The 18,523-nt window shown below is 40.8% G+C and overlaps 1 protein-coding gene across 1 annotated transcript in view; it reads right to left on the bottom strand.

The window, feature by feature from the left end:
• Window positions 1-17,738, bottom strand: part of magi3a (membrane associated guanylate kinase, WW and PDZ domain containing 3a) — a 107,726-nt gene extending 89,988 nt beyond the window's left edge. Inside the window, exon 1 of the mRNA XM_085345209.1 lies at window positions 16,490-17,738. Coding sequence (XP_085201335.1) covers window positions 16,490-16,796 — 307 coding nt within the window. The 5' untranslated portion in view covers window positions 16,797-17,738. The remainder of the gene's footprint in view (window positions 1-16,489) is intronic.
• Between the last annotated feature and the right edge of the window lie 785 nt (window positions 17,739-18,523).

Raw genomic sequence — 18,523 nt, 5'->3', positions numbered from 1 at the left:
GCTTATGCGTCGCAGTGCTGACAGCGAAAACGGAGACTTTTGAAAAAGATGACGCATGTTAGTCATATGATGCAGTCATGTGACCAATTAAAAAAAAAGATAGTGGAGGGCATTACACAGCAGTTGTTTTGTTTGCGCTCAATTTTGACAGCCCTATTAAAGATTAATATCAGTTTGTACATGCTTCAGATAACTTTTCTTCAAAATCTTTAATTCTCACTCGCTTTTGCAACTTTGTACTTTTGTGTTACTCGCAGCAACAACTCCACCTCATCGTTAGTCGACATTTTGCCGCGACGCTTCAAAGAGCCGAAAAGTAAATAAACGGCAAACAGAAATGAGGCAGGCCAAATCTTCTTGCGTTTCACGCATGCGCACTACTGGAACGTAAGCGTTTCCAGCCATGCAGGGCAGATTTTATTAATAAGCCTGCTGCTCTCTGCCCAGCTTTCTCTCTAAAAATTGCACTGAAAAGTTCTTTTCAACTATTTACTTCAGCATTTCTGGCAAAAACAGCTCATGAGACAAATTCTCTTATGAGTCATTTCAAAGCATAGCCACATCAAACAAACAGGTTCATTGCATCGGTGGGATTTTGTATAACTTGGATGGTTTTCAAACAGACTCTCGTTCTATTAATGCTACTGTGCAGTGATGTTTGAGAGTACTGCCACTGTTTTTTCACCACACATTGGCAGCAAGTCTAGCCCGATGTCTAGCATGTGACCGTCAGACCAGCGTACGGTATGTGACTTAAACCATCGCATGACTAACTCATGCTCAACGGCTAGAGGTAATCTCTTGTGATTGGCAGAAACATTAAATATAAGATGTGCTTTACAATCACATGCAACTCATGCTGTGCTGGTCTCTACTAATCCCACATTATTGACATCCATACCAAATGTGAGTATGGCTGTCCAACAACCAATGCCCGGACTTCAAGTCTAAGTTATTAAGAGAATTTCCTCAAAGAAAATTGTTTGAAATAGTGAGCGTGGCTTAGGGAAAAAAAAAACTGTTTCATAGAGCATAACAGGTGTCTTCTTCCTGTTTCTGCCTTAAGAGTTGGAAGTGGATGGAATGTTTGAAATGTTAAAATAACACTGTAGCTGTGAGCTGTCACCAATAAGCAAACACTTGAGCTTGGTTTCAGTTTAGATTTGTATTGGAATATTTACACAGACCATGCTTTCACGCTCCAAAACATGAGTGCAAGTAAGTCCAAGTAGTCCAAAGGTAAATATGCATTCATGACTCAAATGCCTCAGTCAACTATTTATTTTAAAAGCAACTTAATTTAATATCTTCTCCTAGTGATTCTCAAAAAAAAATACACCAAGAGATGAATGGCAGAGAGAAACAAGCAGGGTGTAATGAAGTAATCTACAGAGGACTGGTTGGAATTAACTCAACATCTGGACTTTGATAAGTGACAGAAACACAAACATTGGAATGCACCCACCCACTTATACACAGAAACATGCATACTAATGCATGCTATAGACACAGATACACACACACAAAAAAAAAAATAGATAATTTGATAAAGAAAAAGCCATCAAAGGCTACCACGCTACGCTGCAGGAAACTAATTTTTAATTCCCACGTTAAAAATGGAGCCACTTAATGCGAATGTATTACTAACAACCTGTTTATGTGTGCAAACTATACACCAGTACAGTACGCTGAAGTTCAGAGTCCACTAACTATTGCTCTCCAGCTTAATGGCCCAAGAAGAGACAGACACTCCTGAGTATCTGAAGTGGCGCTAATCAACACATGATTGTTGTGACATTTCTGACTAGCCATTATCTGCAATTTGCTGTAATTCAGTGGAGCTGCATATGGCTTAATATAAACCTCCCCCCCAACTACCAGACAGCATGGCTGATCTCCTTCCAGATGGGGCGTAGGACTTAGCTCTAGACTTCTCCCCCTCCTAATCCTTCTCTTTTTCTTTCCTGTACTCTTTCTTCCTGATCTCTTATTCTAAACCTCCTCACCGTTTCCTCCTTTCGCTCCCCCCCCCCCCCATTATTCTTCTTCTGTTCTGAAGTGAAACAGCCTGTAGCCTGCGACAGAAAATGTCAAATGCCTTTTCTTCCTCATTACAGAGTTTCCCGAGGCACCCCTTTCCACCAAAAAGCATTCATTTCTCATGCACTTCCACAGTCCTCATCCATGTTCCTACCAACCAAACACAAAGGCAAACATTACTGTCTTAGAGCAGAATTAATATCATACTGCATCTCGCGTACATTTTTTTCTATTGCCTTCGCAGCTTTGTTTATGAGTGACTTGCCAGCACTGATGATTCAACATAACTCAAGCAGAGAAACTAAGAGGCCTATCACGAAGAAAATATATTATTAACATAGGATCAAATGGCCTTTGATTCCACAGGATTGGCAGGGAAGGCTCAAAATAGACTACATGACACACCTTGGTGCAGAATTAATAAAGAAACAGAGCCAAAAAAAACAGCAGAGAATACTGGAGATGAAGCAGATCAAAGAGATGCAGAAAGAAAACGCAAGCCTGACAACTAATCACAAACACACAACAGAGCTTTAGGCTTGTATGTTTGACAGAATATTATTTCACACTGCGGCAAGCATGTATGTGCGTACACGCATACCGTTGCAGTGCAGAAAGGAAGTCAGAGCTTTTTCCCAGAGAGACTGGGCAAACCTCTTCCTCCTGTTCCCTTATTCTTAAACACGTACTCAAATGTGGCCAACAACACCTTTCTTTGTTTCTTCTTTGAGATTCCACTAAAAAAAAAAACAAAAAAAAAAAACAAAAAAAAAAAACCCCAGATCAAGCATAGTGTTACACCGCAATTACACGATGGCACAAATCTGAGACAACTTGGTTCACCTGTCCTCAGATGGACACAGTTAAAAGGAGAATGTCGGTCTCTGTGTCACTCTAAACCCTTTATGGTGAACCTCTCGCTTTAAATCTTTAAAGAGAGAAAGAAAATACTCTATCCCCATTTCCAAGGCTTGGATGTTAGCTCGTGTATGTGATACGGGTTCACAGTGAGACACCACAACTTCAAACCTTCATCCTTTATAATGGTGGTTATATAACCGTGGTTGTAAAGGACAGCAAAAATTCAGGTTAAGATGATTATCTCCAACTTTAGCTTCTGCTAAACTGGCAGCGTGACTCTCAGCAATGACACACATCATCATTCTTCAATGTGGAAAAACAGGCTTCAGTTTGAAATACAATACTGCTTAGCAACTCCCCCGAAACCAACAAACAAGTGTGGCTAGTTTTACATTCATGGATAACTGGCAAGGCTCCCTCTAGAGACAAAGGGAAGGCACTGATGGTTTTACGTGAAACCGACAGGGTAAACTGAAGCACAGCAAAGTGAACTTGAACCTGCTATCTATTAGCCAAATGACTTTGTGTACCGGCTTTCACGTTGAGAGTTGCTGCTTCCAAATCCGGGACAAACCTTTGGTTAATTTCACACCGAAAACCAAAAATTGAGTCATGTGTGTTCAGTGAACATTTATGTGCACTCCGTTTGGGGAATTGCTCCCCTTCACATCAGCAAACCCTGTCCCTTTTGAGGCAAGTACTATAACCTACACAGAAGGAGAGAATAAAGCCTGCTCTACTTTAGCCAGTCTCCCACATAAACCATCCATAGATGAGCAAGAGGAAAACAGAAGGACAGAGGAGATAAAAGGGAGGATGGGGGTGGAGGTGATTTTGACAGAGGGCTGAGAGAAAGGAAGTGCGGGGCCACTTATGCACCCTGCCACCCTGCATCACCAAGCAGCCAATGATGGATGAATAAAGCATATCCCAGTAATAGAAATGACTTGGGGACCGAGCAGGATCATTAGCTGAGTAACAGCAGGCTTTTGGGGAATCGTTAGGGTACATGTATGTGTCTAACTATTTTGTCCTATGCGTTTGTGGTGATTCACTCTCATTCAGTTTAATTTGTCAAGCTGCTCAGCAGCAAACCTACAGGGGACGAGTGCCAAATGTGTTTCTCTTTCTAAGGTAGATAAAGGGCTGAGGATTATTGCGGGTGCAGCAGGTAAATAACAATCTATAAACCATAAACTTCTAACTCAACCCTTTAAAAGCTTTTTTCCATCCACAGCAATGTCATTTAAAGACCATCATGCTGTTTTCTAAGCCTTGTTATAACTCCTGATCATCAGTTCAAACTTGGGATCATGCTGTTATTTGCTGCAGACAAAGCTGCTCATATATTTGCATATCGTGGCAGCGGCACTCGCTGTAGCACGGAGATAAAAACAGACAATAAATCAGTGTAAATAAACAGATGGCTGGAACAAACAGAGCACTAAGAGAACAGAAGGGCTGAGATGGAAGAGAAAACACAGGTATCAAGGACCTGCATAGACTGAGGTTCAACTGTTCTAACTACACCATTTAAGGATAATACTGATGATTTTTCATGGTTTGAGTCATTCGCTTTAACTGGTTCTTACAAACTGTAGCTCTTCTATAGGCTTGTTGGATTTCCCTCTTTGTCTATATTCCCTTTTTCTGTGAAATAAACCTGCATAGGATATAAAGCTTGCTTAAGCTTACCAATTATAGTAGTACTAACTTCATCTTCTTCATAAATGCTGAATTATTTTCACCATATTCAAGAAGGTTAAGCAGAAAAATGCAAGACAACAAACACATATTTTTGATTTTTAGACAACATTGTGCAACTTATCAAGACGCTGACTCAGAGCTAAAATGTTTAAGAGTCCTTGAACAAATCAATAAGGAGCTTTTGAAAGGCAAACTGCTTTTACCTTCAATGCCACATCATAAATACATAGCTTTAAATACATCACAAATAAATGAATAACAAACTCAAAGTGAAAAATAATAACAAAAAAGATTGCTTGGCATATAGAAAAACTGCCTCCAGTGACTAATATGCCTTGACAACATTAGCAAACATGGGAAAACAACTGCAGTCTTCAACACTCGCGTGTTGGAGTTTAAAGGCTGTGGTGAACCACTGCATGATCATCCACCATGAGCAGCTACATGAGAGCATGAGTGATGTAAACTTCCTGTAAGTCAGTGTGTGGTCTCATGGTCACAGAGGAATCCTTCACATCTACGAGCTGACATTCAGTGCATGTGTAACTCACAATAAGGGTAAGTAAGTCATCAACTACATCACTAAAAAAGCCACAGCAGTATTAAAGTCACATAAACCCCGTGTGAGTCTTTGTATGTGAAAGAACTCAAACTGCGCCCTAATCGTTCCAGCAGCCATTCAAGTAACACATGTTGCCATATTTCTGAGAGTTCTTTGAGTTTTGTTTGGTTTTCATATGCTGACATCTGTATTTTGTGACATTTTTTTACTGAATGCATATTTGTTGGTTATGGTGCTGTGCTAAAATCTTGAGTCAATCCTCATTTATTTGTTTTATTTTATGTTTTGCTTCCAAGGAACCAGATTTTGTCATTTTTAAAGTGGTCTTGGGGAATAATTCTCTGTGCTTTCTGGAGGTTTTTCAACATTCTTCTTTGGATATTATCTTTTTTGTTCATTTTAAATCCAGACATTGTACCCAGCCATTAATCTGACCGTTTTTAGAGGATTTTGTTTATTAAGCCACTTACACTGTACTATGAATCATTCAAGCATAAAAAAGCACCAGGGATGAACCAGTGTTGTAACATAGAAAATAAATAATTTAAAATTGTATCTTTAAGCACTTTGTTCCTACCGTCTGTCACACAAACACATTTATTTAGTTGAATCTATTTTTTTTTAATCCAAAAATAACAGTTTGAGATAAAATAATATTTTTGCACATCTTATTCATCAAGAGTTACTAGCTGAAAGCTCGAGTTTTAAATTTCTAGTTCAAATTGTGGCGAGTATGCACAGAGGAGACCACATGAGAGATAGCAGTGAGTGTCTACAGCCATCTGCGAAACACGGTGGTGGTTCTGTCATGGTTTCAACCTGTGGTGTTGGGGATGAAAACAGCCTCATTTATGAGCGTGACAATGATCCCAAACACACTGCCAATGTAGTAAAAGCATACCTGGATAGAAAAACATTGGAACACTACTGGTCAAAGATTGGCCTCCCCAGAGCCCTGACCTTGACACTACTGACGCAGTGAAGAACTATTTCTGAAGACCCGGAGTTCACAGTTCTGTGTTGAAGAATAGTGGTCACATTTTTGTTAAATATTAAAATTGTACAAACTCTATTTTTTGAAGTAAATAACGTATTTTCCTGTATGCTTGCAAATATTTCCTGTACATATTTGAAAGACATTAGAGGTGATTTCACATTTTTTGCATGGAGCTGTAAGTTAGCATACTTAACTTTGAGGACATGGTAAATGGCCTCCTCAGGAAAAGAGGCATGTTGTAAAAAACACAACAAATCAATGATGGTAATGAATTAATGACCAGATATAATGAGGCAAGAAATATGCTGTGCTAAGCTAATGAAGGAAAGGCAATTACTGAATCATATAAGGTCGATTATACGATGATATCTTTACAGTATAACTAAAGCTCAAAGCACAACCAAGAGGGTTGTGCTTTGAGGGTTCTTTCTGTACTATATCACTCTTTGTTGTGAATTTTTTTTAAACCATGTTTTATCCTGAGCGAGGTAACCCCTCCTCCATTTCACAGCGAATAGTAATATTTGCAAATTAAGCTCAAAGATTCGAGATTAGCGTAAATCACACATCTCATGTGATTCAGCACATTGTGATCACAAAGCTGAAAAAAGGAGACCTGCTTTTAAGACAACAGGAACAATTGCTCTTCACTCCAAAGGCTGGAGCCATTTCATGCTACTCTGCTGTTGGGGGGTGGAGGGGGTTGGGGTCATGGAGTTCAACAAACGGATGGGTGTCTTTTAAGAAGAATCTGAACTTCATCTATCATTTGTGCATCTGTGCGTGTACTTTTAGTATGTGTATGTGTTGACTACCCCTGCCAGTGTATGCATGTGTGTTTACTTCTCCACCTGGCTGTACAGCCTGTCAACAGAAGTGTTGAATCAGTGTGAGCTGTGCTTCTCTGCCAGATCCTAAGGAGCCCCTTGACACATGGGCTTTCAGGCAGTCTGGGCACAGAGACAGCAGCGATGCCACTACATAACAGCTCTGCTAGGCCTTGGACCAATCCAAAGGAAGTCTGATATCATGAAAGCCAGACGAGAGTGACCACTGGCCCCAGACTAGCTTACAGCAACTTCTTTTTCCAGAGCCAAATTTCGGACCCTTTAAGAACAAGTTCTTTGCTCATGTTTTCACTTTTTTCTTCAGCCAAGAACCCATTTTGCTCACTTAGCAACTCTGTCAGCATGAGATTCATGCGTTCCATTATTAGGCTGTGGTATACAGTTACTTAAGATTATGTCCAAAAAGTCTGCTCATATCAAATCATTGCAGTTTTCTTTTCCCAGAACTGACTTTTTATAAACATGAGAAAGAAAATACAAATTGTGAATCCACATCACAGTGACAGCAGTTGGGCTACATTCCTTTTTAGTGAATGGATTCACCAGAGACAATGCATGCAATGACTACATCCACTTGAGTGTGATTTTCTGAGCTTTTTCAGTGTGATAACTTGACTCGCATCACAATGAGTTATGACACTTCATGGCTGCAGTGCCTTGAAAGCACTTCATTTATGGAACAAACACTAGAAATATGATGACTGGCATTCAAATTATGAGCCTCGACTGATCCTTGATGCTGATACGCTATAGTAATAAAAGAAGATTAAGTCCTCCTCTGTGCAACTCAAATTGGTTAAATGTAGGTCATCCAAGGAGAGAAGCAAAATCTAGTGTTGTATCAGTCATAAACAGAAAAAACATAAGCAAAGGAGCTGAGATTTAAGTAAAGGAAGAAACTGTCGTCTTGAAGTAAAAGTGCCACAGAAGCTTTGCAAAATGTTTGCCAGAACAAGCACCTGTTGGTAACAATACACTGGTGGAACTTTGCAGCACTTCTCACTGTGCCCAACAAATTCAGAATATCTGCACATGATCAACATTTGCCAAGAATCAATCAACTCCTCCTCCAGGATACAAATTGACGAAAATGACTGAAAGAAATTGAACAGATCAAGGAATGTTTCAATTACTTTGGATTAATTGTGGAATAAAGCTGTAGTAACTCAACATCGCTCAGGAGTCTTGTTTGTTTTGAGACATGTTCTGCTGGAGTAAAATACTTTCCTGTGACTGGATGGGATGACTGAACAAATAGCACTGACCGAGCAGCTGCTTAAACTTACCCTGGAAAACTGACAGCTAACAGAGCCAAAGCCAGTGTCTGTAATCTCAACAAATGTAATATGCCAGGGAACACAGCGAAAACTAAATACTACAGAAGGTGATAACAAGGACAGGAAATACAAATACCCAGAGGTTATTTGGACAGTGGCAGATTAAAGTTGCAAGTGCATGGTGGGAAATATACAGAACTAGTGATGCCCTAAAGTGAGCATGTGCTAATTTACAAACTATAGCAGAACTATCTTCTTAACTGGAAAAACTGGACTTTTTTTAAGCAAGCTCTCTTTGAGAGCTTGAGCAACACTTAAAAAAACAAAACAAAAAAAACAACTGACTAACTATTGTCTTGAGTGACTGTAACCATCACTACAATGTCAGGATTGCAGAGAGACACGTACTTCTGCTTACTTTAAACAATGAGTTATGTGCATGTGATCCCTTGAGTCTATTTGGTTGAAGAACAGTGACGGCACACAGCTGCCAAAGAGAGCGAATGTGTGTATCGTTAGGAAGGGGGGTGGATTTGTCGGCGTGTTTGTGCTTGAGTTTAAAAAAAAAAACCAAAAAAAAAAAAACCTCTCAAGCACAGAGAGTGTAGGTCCTCTTCTTGGTTCATGGACAAGAATGACTCTGTGATTCGTGAGCTACATTTGCTTATTAGAAGGAAATAAGAGAACGTCCTCATGAGCAGAATAAATAGTGAGAAGGCACACTGTCAAAGCGGATGTAATCACCGATCACTGTTAGCTCGCAAGTACTCTGTGCAAAGGCAAAACATCATGATAGTGCTGCAAGTTAAATATACTGAGCACAGCGTCCTTCTGGTGTCCTCAACTTTTCATAAAGATCAGAGCCTTGGGCAGACGCATTGGCCACGGATGCGTTAGCTGCCTTAACAGGGAAGAGATTGGCCCCGATCAATAACCTGTTAAGGCAGCTACGATGCAATGCAAGCTAAATTGGCTGGCCTGAGATCCCAACACCTATGAATTCTAATGGGGACAGTCTGGGAACTTCATCTCCACAGAACATGAAATCTCACCAGGGATAGCGAAAGGAGAGCATACGATGCATTATTAACATAAGAGGATGAGAAAACAGCCACCTCTCCCACTGCAGAGCAAAAGCATCTTTAGATAACGCAAGAAGTTTCTTCATAATTCTAGTAACAGTTAGAGAAAATTCATTTTTCGGTTCTCTTTCCTGCAAACAATTTGTGGCTCTTAAAATTGTTTTAAATTCTTTTCAGATCCGTGAATGCACAAATGTCTGGGCCTTTTTGAACTGTTTAGTTTGAAAGCAGCTAAAGACTCCACAGCTGAGTGGGCTGTGCTTGCAGAATGAGTATTGACAAAGGCCCACCAATGTGGGCGCATGGCCAAAATCTAAAGTACTACAGCCAACCAGCTCTGAGACTGAGTCTTCTCAACTGATTTATTATCCAAAGTGTAAAGAAAGATCCCATTACTGCTACCATGCTTTCCTTCAGTATCACTGAAAAGATGTACCAATAAATAGGAGAAAAATTGCGGAGGAGAGACTCTGGCAGCAGTCTTTCTCTATGATTGCATTTGGTTTGAAAAAGCGACCAAAGGTGGACACCAATTCAAAGGTGCCTTAATTTTTCATTATAATGCACGCTTCCAGACGTATATGCATTCAGCGCACATAAACTGGTTACTTGCAGACATAATTGGAAATCCTGACCGTGCAGCGTGTTTAAAATAGTACGAGCTGCCTAGATGAACAGCAGGCAGAATCATTTCAGACAGTCAAAACAGGGATCAATACCATTATTGTGATTAATGGTAACATAATCGTTTTCAGTCCCGAGATGATTATTGCTCTTTCTCATCTTATTCGACCTGTTCCTCCCTGTCAAATCCTCCATTTCTTCTCCTGCTATTCTCGCTCAGTCTTACTTTCATGCTCCCTCCTATTGTCTGCACGCCTCCATCTTTGACCCCATTTTCTTTTCTCAACACCTGTTCATCATTTTTTCCCCTCCCCTGTTTAAATCCAATAGCTCCTTCAAAAGAAAATCCTTCTCAGGGAAATTTCCAATGAGCAACATGCCAGCTGCCTCTTCACTCTGTTCGCATTATTGCCTCTGCTGTAACACCGCGGGGATGGTTCGTACGGACCCAGCCAGAAACAAAGTCCCCAAATAGGCTCTCCACAGACAGCGGTGATTGTGCATCTGGAGGAAACTTGGTTCAATCAACTATCAAATGATTTACCTCCCTATATTCCTCAATCCACATCAGCACCTGCATATTGATTCATAACAGCCTGGTTCTATTTCTGCTTTTAAACAACGTCCTTGGTTGCAGCTTACAGTTGGATAAAAGGGACCTTTTCTTAAGTTAATTGGTCTATGGCCAGTCTGTCCTTGAACACATGAGAGTCAGATGGCGCTGCATTTCTGCTAAAAGCACATCGTCTTCATGTGTGCTGTGTGGCAGCAGCTCACTCCAGCCCTGCTACCTCCTGCTGTTATTTTCCGATACAGGAGGCACAAACACTTCTTATCGTTAAGCTGGTAGCAGTGCTCAGCGTGGCAAAACAATGATATTGTTAACTGGTGATGAGAGAGAAACAGTTAGCTGTTACCACACAAACTGCTTCACCAAAGCTATGCAAGAAGTCACTCATTAATGAATTAATAAAAACACACAAGCTTAATGTTTTGTAAAAATGAATGAATGCTTTGGTGCAGTCTGTAACTGCTTTTAATGTCTCACAATTTTTTGCTTAACTATATTTCATTAGTAGATGCCTTCTCTATATCGCTATATCTTTCTCAGAGGACACAAAAAACCCCAGACAGAATCGTACATTCACAGTGAAAAATATCTTGGATGATTTGACTTTCTCGGTGCAAATAAGTGTTAAAAAATGTCAAAGCTTCATTCATGTAGTGCAGCAAAACAGGTTGTCTTAACAAATACATGGACAGTTTAGATCCTGACATCATCTAATAGGAAATGGGGCTAAAAAGGTAGAGATGCATCACTGTTGCAAAAACCCCAAGGAATAGTCAAGTTGAGTAAAGGAGGCAACGAGTCTTAAAGGAAAAAACGTGCAAGTTTTTCTGTGTATGTTTCTTCTCTGCCGGTTTCCACCAGCAGTAACCTGGAGACACTGCTGCTGCTGACAGCGCAGCATGACCACTCAGTGAGTAGAAAGAGGCAGTCTTGGTGAATCAGCACACACACTCATCTCCACTGCCTTTGAACATGCCTGCCAAGTTGTGGCGCCTGCCAATGAAAGGTATGGCTCATATGAAGATGCTATCTTTGTTGCTGGCCAGTTCATTACTGCAATGCGGCTCTACGAACAGGACTGGCAACGTAGAATGAAGTTGAATCCCAGTTTGCTAAACTTCTTTTAAAATTATGCAGAAATCAAAGAATTTAAATAAGTCCTACTATGCAAACCTACACTGTCCCTGTTCTGTCATTTTTTTCCCCTTAACATTGAACAGAGGAGGAGAGGAATGCAAGATGATGTAGGCAAAAGTGAACAAGGAGACTGTGAGATAGTGCAGAGTTGTGCTTAGGAGGAGCTACTGAAGGAGAGGGCTTCACTAATAACTGAAGGGGCTTTGCTACTAAGGGATGGAGGGAAGAAAAGAAGAGGAAGACATGTTCTTCATCCATGGCAAGTGCTGTCATCTGGGGAGTTGAGCAAACCATCATCCCATGTCACTGATTGGTGTAAAGGCAAAAGGTGCAGAAGTTTGGACTGGGGAATGAGCTGGGATTCCAGCCAGTAGGAGGCCATGATGGATGGATGTGACTTAAATGTAAAGATGCGTACACTTTAACAGGCATAGAAAAAACCCAATGAAGTAGAGACCGCAGAAACTAAGGGTACCAATAAAGCTCCTTTTGCACTTGTAACACTGACTGTGTTTTATGGCACTCAGATTGTAAAGAGAAATCTAATACACTTCAAAGTATCTGGGTATGCAAAAACTTTCACCTTCTTTCCAAGGTAAATTCTAGGACAAACCTGGGCTTCACAGTAGACGCGCAGGGAAAAAAAGCAGCAACTGGAACCGAAGTTACATTTACCATGGGGAGAAGGAGCCACAGAACCAGACACACGCTGACAGCTCGTCTCAGCTGGGTTAGAGCAGCTTAGTCGAAGCTCTGACTGAACCTGTGAGGGAATCACATTAACACAAACTGTGCGCTTAATGCTCCGCTGTACTCCTGATGGCACACGTGTGAGATGTGAAACTCGATGTTACACCAGAAATCCAGTTTTCAACAATGTAATGAAAAAAAAAAGACAACTAGAAAACCTCCAGTGATTCGGCAATGGATTCCAAAATCAGGAACATTTAAAATAGTCAAGACTGTCTTCCTGTAAGACAATCTACAAAGCCATTAAATAGATGGAAACAGCTGGAATTACACTAATAATAACTTTAACAGACAAAACACCAAACATTATGAGCTTCTAAGATTTGAGGATTTGGTTCTTTTCTGTGTCATAACAGAAAACTGAATATCTTTCGAATATTTCGAACTGTCCCTTTGATCAAACGGCACATTTCAAGACATCACAGTTAGTTTATGGAAATAATCATAGGACGAAAAATAACACCTTGACTCATTCAGGAAAATAACAGAATTCAGTCATGAACATAATTATTGGTTGCAGCGCTAAACATAAGGTGCACTTAGTAAAGGTGCTGAATTCGACATTTGCTCAGCAACAGCCATAGCATCAACTACACGCATGAAAGCACATTTTCAGGTAGTCGTCAAAGCAAATTAAGAATGGAAAGTAAAGCATTTCATCATATTAACTCACTCCTGGAAAGCACCGAGCATCACAGGTTAGTGATATATGACAGCGTAAGAAGATCCAAGGAAAAAGGCCTAACAGGTGGAATAAAATCCACTGAAATTATCTCCTACTTTATTATTGAAGTTTATTGTTACAGGATTGCTCATGGCAATGTCTTCAGGATTCTTTTTTGGCTCATTAGTTAAAATGGGGGTTACATGCATTAAAAAGGACTTTATTGTTCAAATCCTCAAGCAAGATACCCGAGGTGCTTTGGATAGGCAAGCGTGAGGAAGCTCATTTGACATCACCACTCCCGTATTATTAAGTGGAGTGTGTTTGCACTGAATTACATATTTTGAATACTTCCTTCCTCCCAACCCACACACACCCACCCCGACACACACACCCACACAGACAAACAAACAGACTAGATCGCCGGTGTTTTTGATTTACATGAAGAAATTTTTAAAAAACGCTTCTCTGCAATAAAAAGGCTCATGTGGCATCTCAAGATACCTAGCTGAAGCTTAATTCATCTGTTGTATGAACAAGGAAAAATATTCAAAATCAAGAAAAATAAAAGACTTCATTTCTGTTTCCTTTAAAGAAAATGTCACTTTTATTAACACCTTAAGTAAAAGGTCCAGCAGAATCATCCCCCGCTTTATTGTAATGTTATACTTGCATTACTTATATGCGGGTACATTTTAACACCACATTTATCACAAGACTTTCTAAGTCTAAAAGAGAAATGTGTTAACTGAGAAAACAATTAGCACTTTGAAATGTGACAATCTAAATCTCGCCTCCAGAAAGGTTTCCACGTGCTTTCCTTAGACAGAATTTCATGACACTGTAAAAAGTGAACATTGGTCTTATCATCATCATTATCCATCTGTGAGACTTTAAAAAAAAAAAAAGAGACAGAAAATTTTCCAAGAGCCTTTTTTTTTTTTTTTTTTTTTTAACAACTTCAGTTACAGACCTGATTTGTAACTAAGGTGCTTCAGGACCTGGGAGGTAAATGGCCCATCCATTAAGCTCCATGAGGCAAAAACAAGCAGATCTATGTCTGTTTACAGCATTAATCAATGACCTGCCCACTCACAGGTCTCTAAACTGCGACAGGTAACGGCCGTCACTACCTTTCTACTCTCAATCGTCCCCTCAAGGTTACTGCCTTGCTCAGCTCTCAGGATGGGAGCTGCATATTGAGTGCATTGGCTGGGCAGGAGCCAGAGGACCACTAGAGACAAACTTCTGTTTTCTGTCTTGATGGCAGAGGCGAAACATCAACAACTCTCAGCTTTGATGAAAAAACAAAAATGTTATTTGATTTTAAAGCTGCAAAACTGTCGTGGCAGAAAGGTAACATTAATATTTGGAGTTGGGACTTCGTCTTGTAATTGGAAGGTTGCCTGTTCGAGCCCCGGCTTGGACAGTCTCGGTCGTTGTGTCCTTGGGCAAGACACTTCACCCGTTGCCTACTGGTGGTGGTCAGTGTCCGGCAGCCTCGCCTCTGTCAGTGCGCCCCAGGGTGGCTGTGGCTACAATGTGGCTTGCCATCACCAGTGTGTGAATGGGTGGATGACTGGATGTGTGAAGGGCTTTGGGGTCCTTAGGGACTAGTAAAGCGCTATATAAATACAGGCCATTTACCATTTAATATGATCCAGTAGAAGGGCAATGCAAGATTGTTAAATTAGTAGTAGGAAGAGGAGCGCATAGATGCAAGAAGATTAGGAAAAAAGTATCAAGGCAAAAGTGAGAATGAACATAAAAGATTAGATATGGTAAAATATCAGAGGTGATGGGAAATAGCAAAGTGTAGCGATAAGCCATAATCGGCTGTGGGGTGAAGATAAGGTGAAGACAAACTAGGCAACAAGAAAAGATGGAAAATTTCCATCAGGTAGACACCTGAAAAATTATTCCTTTTCTAACTTCTTTTACTGTTTGCTCTGCAAGCACAAGGTAAACATGCAATAATGTACTATAACATTTTTTTCACTGAAGGGGACAAAACCTAACCTAAACAACCACAAGATCCACAGCTCTGTACTTGCATGTCTCCTCTCCTAACTTTGCAATCTCGTGAGAATGCAAGTTTACAAGAATGCCAGTCGGCTAACATATGATCTGGTCATCAGCCACTAGTCATCCTGGCAGGCAGCGGCCATCAATAATGGATGATGCATGAATTAATCATGGATGAGGGGACAGATCTAAACACACAGTGAGGTCCCATGGGGAACAGAGGAACTGATGGTAAGCAGCCTAGGGATGAGCAAGTGCAGCTTGAACATCACTTAAAATGCATTACGTAACACAAGGTCAATAAGAAATGTTTGCAACAGTGTAGGTGTTGAGAACTGACCTAATGCAATATATATATATATATATATATATATATATATATATATATCTCACCAGTACATCCAAGAATATTAGAATTGATACTTATGTATTGTAATAGAAACCAACTACAAAGTAAATATAGTCAAGTGTGTGTGCAGCATTCTGGCAACTAAAGTAGGTGCATGTGTGTAATTGATCCAATTAGACTCATTCTCACCTTTACAATGCAAGCGAAATGACATAGTCTAACAGGGCAAGGTAACCATTAACAAATCCCTTGCCACTATTATGCCTCCATTTACACTCCTTCAGTTGGCTAGTTTGTATCCGGTATGTTTTTACACATATAATACAGTGGCATTGATTAAGCATGTATGTGCAGGACAGGAAGAATTATAAACTACCGCTAGTAAGTAAGATAACAACAAAGACAGAGCCAATAAGTGCACTATGAGCAGATCTACTGAACATAATATATCAAATATTTGAATAACAGTGTATATTTACCTTCATGCATTGAATTATGAGTCTCTTAATGTGGAACACACAAGCTCACAAGTGTAGATGTGACACTTGTGCAGTGATAAAATGAAGATTATGTGTATTATGCGAGTTCATGCAGAGGCCTGTGACCTTAATGGGGGTTCGTGTCTTATCTTTGAACCATGCAGATGTGGAGAAGATGAGGAAGCATGGTGAAACACAGCATGCCCTTTACAAATGCTGTCTGGCAGGATTTTACTCCAGTAAAGGGGTTGTGTAAATATGAGTCACCACATGAATGAATGAAAGAATGTGAAGTATGCTGATTGACAATTTAGATATGCTTAGGCCAACTGAAAATACAAGGCTGACCTGCAAGTCTGCTTCCAAATATAAACCACACGCACACACTTTAACACAGGCTACCTCCTCATCTCAGTCACACCAGTCCACAGTTCTTATTTTCAGGTTCTCATTTTCAGGGGGGAATTATTTTATGTATGGATGTCATAGTGATTTAAAATAACATTGGACACACACCTGGTTTCACAGTCTTCAGGCGGACTGGCTCCCGAAAGTGGCGGATGACAGCCAGCGTGTCTCGGTTTGTGAGTCCGCTCACGGGAGTGCCATTAACCTCCAGCAGAACGTCCCCAATGCTGGGAAGCCTCCCGGCGTGACACACCAACGCCTCCGACACTATGTGTCCAAGATAGGGGAACTCTCCCAGCTCAGCGCCACCTCGCACCTCCGCTACAGTGACCAGCTCCCCGGAACCTCCCCACGACACGGTGCACTCCTGCACTTTACTTGACCAGTGCTTCTTCTTTTTCAGTGTCTTGGACATTGTTGGTAGATGTTGAAAACCTATAGGGAAGTCCAAGAACGATTGTCCTTCAAAGCAACAACCGCTTCAAAACCTAAGACGCAATGACGCACGGAAAAATCATTGCCGATTAGAGAAGTTAATGATGCTGCTGCCTTGTGGTGTATTCCATCTCGAGGAAAACAACTCTTGGTTTTTTGTTTGTTTGTTTGCTTGTTGTTTTTTGCTCAGCTGCTCCTGAGAATCAAATATCCTTCCATTGACTTATCCGAGCATCACCTGTCCGCGACTGGAATGTGAGACCAGCTGCGTCAGTGTCGCATTGAAGCGGAAAGTGCTGATTCTGATGCTGGGGCGTCTCGATCCCACACCCCAGTTCACAGCAATGTGCGGTTAATAACCAACAGTAGCTTCCCCCGCACTGTTACACCCCGATATGTGTTACAGAGCAGGACGGAACCGGCGAGTCCAGCAGTTTGCGCGCACCAGTGCCTGTCAGAAAAGCGTGGGGAAAATAGCATATATCCCACTCTGGACTTCAGGAAACGCCAGCACATTTGACAACACTGACGGAAATAGTTTATTTAAAAAATAAAATAAAATAAAATACAGGAAAACGTGAAAAAAATGGGTTTATACGAGGTTCATCAGCTGCTGAAAAAGTCCTCTGTCACTGACAGTTCCTCATGCGAACCCACTGAGGCAACTTCACCCTGCGCACCTGTCCTACTCGCCAGCACTCCTCCATGGTGACATCAACAAGGCAGTCCTTAGAAACGGGAAAACACACCTGGTCCTCCCCCGAACTCAGCGGTTATCGGTTATCTGATCCTTTCAAAACACCGAAACTCTGCTCGTTGCGCCTCGTCGCGCGCTATGCGCTCTCTCCTGTTTTTTCCAGAAGCACAGCTGATTTTTTTTATTCTGAAAACTATGCAGCAGCATGCAACAGACGTGATCCGATTAGGCTTCGCTCCATAACTTTTTTTAATCGTTTTCCGTGTTGCTTTTATGACGGCAGGCAGTTCTGTCCAATCGGAGATGTGGGAGGCGTTCCCAAAGCGCGTATATTACGCCAATGGTGAATGGCAAAGGGTGGGAGTTCTGTGAGTGTTTTCAGTCCGTTGCAAGGCGGAGTTCCCCCTTGGGGACGCGTATTTTCACGTAGAACATGCTTGCAGATAGCCAGAGATGGGTAACCTATCTCTGTGTATGACCTTTGGTCTGCGGTTTGGATTTTTTTCTCCAAATTTCTTTGTATTCCTATTGCAAAGTGCAACAGCTTCTGAGTGATTCCTGAATTTTACATGGTTGCTTTAGGTCCGTGAAATGCGTTTGGAGATCTGGAACTAGGAAGGTTGTGTGTCGGTTAATTGTAGTAGTGGTTGTTGATTTTTTGTGCAAGTCTGCCCTCTTGTGGTTGCCAACAGACTGAGGCTGGCATGTCATCCAAAGCGCCAGCTGGCAACATTCACTTGTAAAACTATTAGATTTTAACTAATCTTACACATCCGATGCGATTAATTATATATGAATATAGTAAATAAACATCGGCGTTAGCGCATTTAAATATACATTTTATTTAAGCTCACTAATTTAATTTTTTTTTACCTGGTTTACCCCTTTTTCTTAACGCCCGTACCTGTTATCTACTTTGTCTTTCATATTTTGTCTGATGAAGCAGAGACACATTTCTTGTGAGATGTGTGTGTGTGTTCATCACAGTTTAGTGACTAACCTGTTTTGGT

The sequence above is a fragment of the Diplotaxodon limnothrissa genome, linkage group LG20 (genome assembly GCF_057381915.1).
Source record: "Diplotaxodon limnothrissa isolate DT_005_m linkage group LG20, D_limnothrissa_male_GT1.1, whole genome shotgun sequence".
Taxonomy (NCBI): Eukaryota; Metazoa; Chordata; class Actinopteri; order Cichliformes; family Cichlidae; genus Diplotaxodon; species Diplotaxodon limnothrissa.
The sequence above is the reverse complement of the archived record's forward strand: the minus strand, read 5'-3'. Positions and strand labels throughout refer to the sequence as shown.